The sequence below is a fragment of the Triplophysa dalaica genome, chromosome 11, assembly GCF_015846415.1.
Source record: "Triplophysa dalaica isolate WHDGS20190420 chromosome 11, ASM1584641v1, whole genome shotgun sequence".
In the NCBI taxonomy this organism is placed as follows: domain Eukaryota; kingdom Metazoa; phylum Chordata; class Actinopteri; order Cypriniformes; family Nemacheilidae; genus Triplophysa; species Triplophysa dalaica.
The window spans coordinates 22,713,394-22,723,027 of NC_079552.1; the positions used below are offsets into that span (position 1 = coordinate 22,713,394).

A 9,634-nucleotide genomic window follows, 5' to 3' on the forward strand; every position below is an offset into this window, starting at 1 on the left:
AAAAGCGTCTGCTAAATGACTAAATGTAATAAAACTAAATAATTTGATCAAATGATTCTTTCGACAGGTCATATCGTTCATTAAAACGCCTCCGACACGAATTCACAGAATCTTTAAACGTGAAATATTGTTTCGACTGTTCAAGACTTTTAACTTGAAAAACGACCAGTGTCACATTGAAGCTGTCAGACCGTCACGTCGTTATTGCTTTGTGCTGCTGTCGGGAGCGCGCTGATTTCTCTTTCACGTCATGGACTGAACGTAATGTAGTTTGATACATTTGTAGTTTGGTGGAGCAACGTTTAATGATTCATATGTTTCCGCGAACAAAGCTGTGAAACTGCAAAAAAAGAGACCTAATCAGACGAGCAGCATGAATGAGCCCGAGGGACTGCGCTTACGGAGGTTAAACAGACCTCAGATCATCACAGACGAAGCCCATGAACCTCAACACAAGACCACAGGGTGAGACCCACATCACATTTATTGTGAATCTCGCGCGTTTGTATTATGAACGTGCGTGTAAAGCACACCGCACTTTATTTTATGGGTGTGTACATGTTAATTGATTGATTGCAGCACGTACAGTGGGAAGGTGTTTCGTGTGACATTACTCACACTCGTGGCTTTCCTGCTCTTGCCCCTGCTGGTGGTGGTCTTCATCTTAGAGTCTCCTATTCAACCAGAGGCGTTCAGGTGAGCACAAACACCATTAACATGCACTGACGTAATACAAAAACAATATGGAGAAACACTCAGGGTATTCAGGGCTATATGGAGTTTTCATTTAAAAGTTAACCCAAGTTGTAAAATTGGCGACTTCATTACAGCGATTTTAACTTCATGACTTTATTTGTATCGCTGTGACGTCAGGTACAGGAGCAGCAGTAATGTCATTACTTACGCAATGATACGTGTGCACGTGCAGAGAGGATTGTTAGTACATTTATTGTGTCTCAGATCGCTGTGGTGCTTCAGTTTGACTCAGTTATTGCTAAACGTCTTCCTGGCAGGCGCATCATTTCATTGTCAAGCTGACAAACACGTTTTTCAGGAAGTAGATGAATAATATTAAATAATACTTACGTGTAAAAACGAAAATATTAAGTGGTTACAATGACATGGATGTCAAGGATAAATAAATGATGATTAATAGTTATTTTCCATCTGATCATTATAGTCCTTTTGAATTTGATCATCGTTTTGAGTATTTCTCTTAAAGGAACAGTGCACTAAATAAAACTCTGTCATTGTTTACAAACCATAATGCGCTTTACAAATGTTTGGATCTTGTGTTTTTTAAATTCCATTTGTGTGATTTATTTCCTGCAACACAAAAGGACGTTTTGAAAGCTGTTTCCATGTTTTTACCATACTATTGCTATGAAGGAGGACCGGAGCTTTCCATCTCCACTAATGCTTTCTACTATGTGTGTGCCAACCAGTGGCCTGTCCCAATACATATGACAGCTCTATGTGACAAACATACTGAAATTAAAGTTTGTAAACATCTTGAAATCTGTCATAGCTCTCCTTAAAATACAAATACAAGGTAAACAGTAATGTCAGATTCAAAATTGAATCCTTGTTTTGAGTTGAATTTTTCACCAACAATCAGATGGTCTGGTTTATGAAATCTGTTCAGTTTGCTTATAAAAAGATCTGGATAAAAAATTCAAACTCATGGCTTCTGATGACTTGAAATTGCATGTGTAAAAGTTTATAATACTTCTGTGGTATTTTCATTCTTTATGAAGCTCGTAAGCTTCAGTGTAAGTAAAAGATTGTCTGTCCAGATTCAGAATAATATTCAAAAGTCCCCTTTTAGTGATTGTGTTCTTATTTTATGTCTGACCTGTCCCTTTAACTCAACTCCCACAGTGCTTTCTCATTTCTCTTCATCTTTTTATTCTGTGTCAATGGTTAATAATTGATGACTGTGGTGATGTAGGTCATCTCCAGCGTTCAGTGCAGAGCTGAGAGTAAAACATGACTCTTGACTGATTTTGCTCCTCTCACTCAATAGTCTGAATGAGCCGCCTCTGATGACGGGCTGTTACGAGCCCAACATTAAACTGAGACAAGCTGAGCGACTGTTTGAGGACCGGCTTATCGGCCCAGAATCCATTGCTAACATTGGAGGTCAGTGTTTACACAGCATACTTCACCTTTCACCCAGTTTAGACACAGTGTGTGACAGCGGGCCAAAACAAATGAAAGACGAGTTGACCTTTATTGCGTTATAAATAGTTGCATTTGAGTAATCTTATGCACACACTTCATATTATATATACTGAACTTTGTTAACCCTATTTAGATAAATTTTGGGTTGATGAATATAGATGTTTTCTCTTTCTCATCTGATGTCATGCTTGTTTTCTAGATGTTTTGTACACTGGCACGGCTGATGGAAAGATTGTGAAAATCGAGGGCAGGAACTTTCATGTGCTAACAACACTTGGCAAGTCACCATGCGGTAAGTGCACAAGAAATACCATACTGCTTCCTCAGAGGATGTGTAACACTGACACAAACTTCATCTGCTTTATCATTTGAAGCATTCAGAGTCTGTGGTTCAGTTGCACAAAACATGAATCTTTGTTAATAGACCCAGTAACTGTAAGGGATGAGGAAACGTAACTGCTAATCTTTCATACGCTTAGGTTACAATTTAGTTCGAGTACACAAAGGTCATTGTTGAAGAGTCATTGAATGGCCAGATAAATGCTAAGCTGTTGGCATTTGTACTCTGAAAAAATGCAAATGCGCTTGCATATGAGGGCTTTTAACAAATGATAGGAAACTGATCTATTAAAGATCTCATGAAATCACAGGATGGGTACAGTTTTCATAAAATAATATTTTTTTGGGAAAAGGGAGCAACATGCTCATTCTAGAGCATTTGATTGGTCAAAAATATTGGTGGTGCAGGATGAGTCATCAATACACATTAACTATAAGTCATGAAGTATAAATATATACAAACCATAAACAACCATTTTTGTCTCCATTACACCATGTTATGACAATTGTTATTGACAACTGTAAAAACACTTCTAAATTGAAATAATGTCTCAAAAATAAAAAAACGAATATTGATGTGTTGTGCTTTGTTGTCTTCACACATACATACGCTTTAAGATCTTTATTAGGTTATATAAAATCAAGAGAGTGCATTGAAAGTGGAATGGCTTGGTTGTGAAATGCTGACAGAGTGGAAACCAGAATATAATGTGTTTAGAATACTAACATGCTTAATATTTAAAGGCTTGTATTTTTTTCGAACATCCGTCGGGTTTTGTTATAACACCAGTTACTTTATTAAGTGATGTTGTTCACATATTCTTGAGATAATTGAATCGAAACAAATATAATGATGATTCGTAGCGTATTATACCTTAATCATTTATTTTCCGATTCAAAGGTTCTCATGAACATGAGCACACCTGTGGACGTCCCCTAGGAATCCGTCTGGGACCCAACGGCACCTTGTTTGTGGCTGATGCCTATTTAGGGTTGTTTGAGGTCAATCCTGTCACAGGTAAAGCATGAGAAAAAAATGACAACATCCATAAATTCTTCTTTAAAATGTCAGTGGTAATTTAAACGTTACAAAACGCAGTGGTTGAACACTGTGTATAACTGTATATAACTAAAATGCACTATATGTAGTTTTTAAATCTCTCTGTCTTTGTCATCTTTTTGATTCTAGGTGATGTGAAGTCTCTGTTGAGCACAGGGAGGATGATCGGAGGTCGACGCCTGGGCTTTGTGAATGACCTGGACATTACTCAGGATGGGAAGAAGTTGTACTTCACTGACTCTAGCAGCAGGTGGCAGCGCAGAGACTTCATGAAGCTGATCATGGAAGCCACAGCAGATGGACGGTAAATAGAGCATGAAAGAATTTTCTGGGCTTTTGCGTTTTCCGGCTGTGTCTACTAACATTGTTTGTGAATGACTGATTATTGGATGGAAATTATTGGTTTTAATAAAGCATCTTTGACGTTTCAGTGTGCTGGAGTATGATACAGAGACCAGAGAAGTGACTGTGATGATGGAGAACTTGAGGTTTCCCAACGGGATCCAGCTCTTCCCGGATGAGGAATCTGTTCTGGTGGCTGAAACAACCATGGCAAGGATAAGGAGGTATTTGAATGAATAAAATCATTTACTCAATATACTCAATATTTTTTCTGGAATACAAAACTACATTTTTACTGATTCTACTGGAAAGTATTAAAGAACAAATTTCTGTATAGCTTGAAACCTGGAATTGCAACATTTTTGGTTAAGATCTATGATTACAAAATCGTGTCTTTTTACTCGTTTTTTTTTTTAAATAGACCTTTTTTATATTATAAAAATGTATGAAATGTTTTTTTCATTAAGGTCCCTGATCATTTCAGTAAATGGGGACTTTCCAAAGACCCTTGTAGTGACACAAATAAGGCTAGCAATGTTGTTTCTACCCATTTGAAGAAGGTGTCTACATAAAAGTCAATAAGGGTGGATGACAATGGTCATAAAGTGGATGAGGATGGCTTTAAAAACTATTCAAATATTTTAACTTGACAACTTTAAGAAAAAATTTAATGCTAAAATCATAGCTATAATTTAAACAATTCCTTAAGGCAAGTTCTATAGTTTAGGATATCATGGATGCAGACCTTTGTTACTTTGTGCATCACTTTTACTTTTCGATTCAACTAATCTCCTAGTTAAACATTCTCTTCCTACCTTAAAACACCTAAATCCTCACTGTCACGTCTTCATCGCCTCTCACGGCTCAATTCTGGAATTACATAGCCTGGCGACCCAACATCTTGTGTGCTCGAGGCACAGAGCGTTCTCCTCAGCCTTACCTGGATTAATGATGAGGGCATGCAGTTGCCAAGGCAACCGGCTCCATCATTAAGCTTACAGGTCTTGGAGATACATGTCATGTTTCCTCTCACAGCGAATACACCTAATGTGGTCTCTGTGACATGGAAACTTCTGCAGATTTCATATTTTATGGAGCTTTTTACTGTGCGCCGATGACTGTCCGTTTAAAAGTGTAACTCACACCCGACACAAGCGGCACACCTTTTATTCGATTATCAAATAAGTGCTAATGTACACATTGAATCTGCTGTGTTTTTAACAGAGTCCACGTGTCTGGTCTGAATAAAGGTGGCATGGATACATTTATAGACAACCTTCCAGGATTTCCTGACAACATCAGACGCAGCTCTTCAGGAGGTTACTGGGTGGCCATGTCTGCTGTTCGACCCAATCCTGGTTTCTCCATGCTTGACTTTCTGTCTCAGAGACCCTGGATTAAAAAGCTCATATTTAAGGTACCTGCTTTTGGAGATTTAGTTAACTGTGTTTTTAGCTTTTCAAAGCTGTTTCTAAGCTGTCATAAACTATTTCCAGCTCTTCAGTCAAGACACGCTGTTGAAGTTTGTGCCGCGCTACAGTCTGGTGGTGGAGCTGCAGGATGGAGGGACGTGCGTGCGGAGCTTCCATGACCCACACGGCATGGTGGCGGCGTACATCAGCGAGGCCCACGAACACAACGGCCACCTCTACCTGGGTTCCTTCCGCTCACCTTATCTGTGCAAGCTGGACCTGAGCAAAGTGTGAAACACGCTTGTGAAAAGCCCAACCGATCCATCTACTTGAGTCATATCTAACCCTGACTTCCAAACAAACAGATTTTGAAGCAATTTACATCAACAGGAGCACTTGATATCTTCTTCAATATTCTTTTCAACAAATGAACAAACACAGTTGCTCCGTATGATCTTCATTCTTTGATTTAGCCCCCCGACAGTAGGTTCAAATTGTTGATCATTTCACATTTTGGGAAGTGTTATAAGTGTGGTTATTTTATAATCACAAGATGTGCCATTACTATTTTTGATTTCCACTTATGAGAGAAAGCATGCTATTTCTGTACTCGTTTTTTTTTGCACACCATCTTCTGGCCCTTAAAATGTAGCTGTGATAAAAAAAATGAGATTAGAGACTCATAATAACTTCTACGGGTGGCATGAAAGAAATGTTGTGTTGAGCGATCTACTGCAACTTTATATAAAGCTATAATGATCTCTGGGTGAGAAATGTGTGAATGTGATGTAATTTTCTTTTCTTTTTTTGTGTCGTCATTATTTGTAAATGCTGCTTTACGAGAACTGAAGAAGAGCTAAATTAATGCTGCTGGTGTTTGATATTTAACAACTTTACTGCAAAGTATCAACGTTTTATACAATATAACAATTATCTGCAATAATGTCACATCGCTGTGGTTCTCAACTGGTGGAACAAATAAGATGAACTGGTTGTGTTATGGACATAAAAAATAACATGTCAGCAAATAATAACATGCACGTCATTCGTACATCAGTAAAAGAGCAAATCAAATAGGCTTCAATGCTTACACATATATTTTGTTTGTTTGATCAGCACATCTGATCAAACTCTACAAGGTTGGGGTTCAACGGGGTGCAGTTATAGTTTAATATCAAAACGTGATGACTGAATCAAGATATGTGATGAACTGCTATAGTTTCCTCTTCAAAAATTTTTTACGATTATTTTAAAATGTTGGGTTAATTTCAACCCAGCGTTGGATCAAAAAGGTACAAACTCAACTGTTGGGTTGTTTTAACAAAAAAGGCATAACCCAATGGTTGGGTTTGTCCCTTTTTGAACCAAATAACACTTAATGTTTTAGGATTGTTTAGAGTCATTTCATTGTCCCTTCCACATTAAAGTGCAGGTTAGCATTACCCAAGGTCTTTCTATGTAATTTTTATAGTTTTACATATAGACCTGTGCAGTTCATTGTAACATCAATAGATTTCCTTTTTGTTTCTTTTCTGTGATAATTCCAGTATGGGTGGATTGATTTGGATTCATGTCACCTCTGCATCCCACAGGAATGCCGGTTGAGCACAACTGTCCCAATGGATGCTTGTTCCCATTTAATGACCATATGGACTTATGATTCTCAGCCACATGTAATGTGCGTTTCACCGCGAGTAGTAAATGAGTAGTCCAGAAATCACATGAATAAATCTGCTCACAATAAACCCATCAGAAGTGTCTTTAATGAGCGCTGGCGTACTGCACGGTCAAAGGGCTTTGAGAGAGAAGTGAACCCATCCACTGAGTGTAGCAACACAAAGCCTCTGCACGTCAGAGAAATCTTTCATAAGAGCCACTGAATAATTTACACACAGCATGGCATTAAACACAAGCTTAGCATTTTAGAGAGCGAAGGTCACTCGCCTCTCCAGATCAATAACCAGTCACTAACCTTAAAATCATTTTCTGTTCCACACTATTCAGTGCTCTTTTTTTATTATATTGACAGTCAGTTTGATGTTAACGTGACATGACATTTCAAATGGACCCGATGAAACAAAAGTCATTTGAGAGCATCAGAAGAATGACAGGTAAAATATGTTGTGGACATTGCCTTCAACCATGGAATGGACCACACCTCAAAGTTACAGAGAAACGTCTAGAAGACAAGAAAAACAAGTGAAGAAGTCTGATAATTCAAGTAATGTATATAATTTATACAAATGAAATTTGATTTAATTTTATAACACATTATAGTTATTACACAAAACATAACATATGTTTTGAATTTTTTTATAGTGGATACACTTTTATATATATATTTTTATATTAGAAACATCTTCTTAAACCAGTTATCACAAATGAATTTCTCATGACAAAAATGTATCTAACCTCCCCTGTGAAACCACACATACCTGTTTTAACACATTGTCGGTTTGGAAGGGACAGTGGGAGAGGTCACTGTTATTTCCCATCTTTCTGCACATGGTTCGAGAGATCTCTACAGTCAGAACGTAGCGGATCCCTTTCACTATCTATAGCAGGACACAGACGCGTTGATTGCAAAAGTGTAAACATATACTGCACATAACGCACGCATCCTGTAGCATACAGTACCTGTCTCTTTGCATCATCAACAGCCGACGCTTTGAACAGAAAAGCATCATTGGATTTATTGTTAAATGAGTATGTTCCTGCCAGGACAGCCTTCTGTACACCTGTGTCATTCTTACTGATGTTTTGTAGAGCTCCTGGGATCGGACGCAAGACATGTGTGTGAACTGCAGGTAAAAAAACAATTGTGAGCTATAGGGCTACAAGCATGGATGTAAAGGCAGCAAAGTAAAACTTGCAACGCTTAATACGATATTTTATTCTGTCTAGCAAACTGAGAGACTAAAGTTAAAAGCATTTTTTAGATTTACTATGGTAAACTTGGACTGGAAATATAGCATAAAATGATTCACTACATTTAAGTATTCAAATGTACAATATGCAGAGTGATAGTTCCCTCAAAAAATGCATTCTGTCATCATTTATTTACCTTCTTGTCATTCACTCTCTTGTCATTTCAAAACAGTATGACTTCTGCAAAACACAAAAGAAGATAGTTTGAAGAATGTGGATAACCACATAATGTCAGTTCCCATTGACTTCTACTGTTTAGACACAAGACCAATACAAGTCAAGGGGTACCACCAACATTCTTCAAACTTTCTTCATTTGTGTTCTGCAGAAGAAACAAAGTCATACTGTTTTGAAATGACAAGAGAGTGAGTAAATAATGAGAGAGGTTTTGGGTGAACTGTCCCTTTAATCATTTTCTAGCTGGTTTATGAACATGTGAATGACATTAAACAAAATCGTAAAATGGCTTTTTTCACTTTTTTATTATTTTCATTTGTTTACTTCAAATTTCAATCTTTCACATTTTCCCCGATGACTCGGTTCACACTAATGATTTGATAAAGTTAACTTCTAATGTTGTGTCTCGGCTTTCTTAGTTTGAGAATCTAAAATCCTAAAACCATGTTATAAGGTACATTGTTTGATCTCTTCTTATTTTCTAGAGGACTATAAAAAGTGCCACAACTTACTCAAACCATATAACCAAAGTATAGGAAACACAAACACGGCCTAACAAACACAGACATAAACAAAACACCTACAAATAAACACCATAGAAAGTTTTAATGAAAATATCTTACCAAATGAGCGTAAGCCAGCTAGGACAAACAGCAATAGAAGAAGCTGATGAGAGACCCTCATGTCTGTTAGCGTTCTCTCAAGTCTACTCTGTAACTTCCTGTTCAGCAACACTTTCACCAGCAGACAGTGTGACAGTGTGTGTGGCTGCACTGCAACAACAGCATCAGCAGCTCCCCAAACATCACATTTCCATTGGTGCTGTCTTCATGTGTGTGTGAGAGAGAGAGGGAAAGAGAGAGAGAGAGAGAGAGAGAGAGTGCCCCAAGGACACAGCCAGGTGAATTCAATCCATTGTGATGATTACTGTTTGACTCACATTTGATATTCCAATGTGCTTAAGACACTGCAAGACATATGTTCAGATACATCACTATGCTGTGCTTCCAGAGGTCAAGCAGACATGAAGGTTTCTTTCTATAAATATCAAACTTCTCAGAGACCACTGTGTCCTTCCTCAAATTCAAATGAAAGAGAAGTTGTGTGTTGAAATGCTTTGAAGGATGCAAGTGAACCCCTGTGGTTTCCCCCCACATCCGGTGATGACGACAACTTATATGTGAGTATTGCA

At 37.8% G+C, this 9,634-nt stretch overlaps 2 protein-coding genes across 2 annotated transcripts; one reads left to right on the top strand and one right to left on the bottom strand.

Annotated features, from left to right (window-relative positions):
* Positions 1-176: 176 nt before the first annotated feature.
* On the top strand, positions 177-7,086 carry apmap (adipocyte plasma membrane associated protein). The gene is made up of 9 exons (XM_056761283.1): positions 177-465; positions 580-696; positions 2,027-2,142; positions 2,384-2,476; positions 3,425-3,541; positions 3,713-3,887; positions 4,015-4,149; positions 5,150-5,342; positions 5,422-7,086. Exons 1-9 carry the CDS (start codon positions 374-376, stop codon positions 5,629-5,631), a joined length of 1,248 nt encoding a protein of 415 aa, XP_056617261.1. The 5' UTR covers positions 177-373; the 3' UTR covers positions 5,632-7,086.
* Positions 7,087-7,316: 230 nt separating this feature from the next.
* On the bottom strand, positions 7,317-9,287 carry LOC130432056 (cystatin-F). The gene is made up of 4 exons (XM_056761284.1): positions 9,066-9,287; positions 7,975-8,138; positions 7,773-7,892; positions 7,317-7,516 (listed from the first exon to the last, which is right to left on the bottom strand). The coding sequence occupies exons 1-4, from the start codon at positions 9,124-9,126 to the stop codon at positions 7,421-7,423; spliced, it is 441 nt and encodes a 146-aa protein (XP_056617262.1). The 5' UTR covers positions 9,127-9,287; the 3' UTR covers positions 7,317-7,420.
* Between the last annotated feature and the right edge of the window lie 347 nt (positions 9,288-9,634).

What these genes read in the sequence shown, in the direction of transcription:
- apmap (XM_056761283.1), top strand. Translation starts at nt 374, where the DNA reads ATGAATGAGCCCGAGGGACTGCGCTTACGGAGGTTAAACAGACCTCAG. An exon ending in ATTCAACCAGAGGCGTTCAG is followed by an intron (nt 697 to 2,026) that starts GTGAGCACAAAC and finishes CTCACTCAATAG; the next exon opens with TCTGAATGAGCCGCCTCTGA. An exon ending in TTAAAAAGCTCATATTTAAG is followed by an intron (nt 5,343 to 5,421) that starts GTACCTGCTTTT and finishes AACTATTTCCAG; the next exon opens with CTCTTCAGTCAAGACACGCT.
- LOC130432056 (XM_056761284.1), bottom strand. Translation starts at nt 9,126, where the DNA reads ATGAGGGTCTCTCATCAGCTTCTTCTATTGCTGTTTGTCCTAGCTGGC. An exon ending in AGCTGGCTTACGCTCATTTG is followed by an intron (nt 8,139 to 9,065) that starts GTAAGATATTTT and finishes TTTTACCTGCAG; the next exon opens with TTCACACACATGTCTTGCGT. An exon ending in TTGATGATGCAAAGAGACAG is followed by an intron (nt 7,893 to 7,974) that starts GTACTGTATGCT and finishes GTCCTGCTATAG; the next exon opens with ATAGTGAAAGGGATCCGCTA.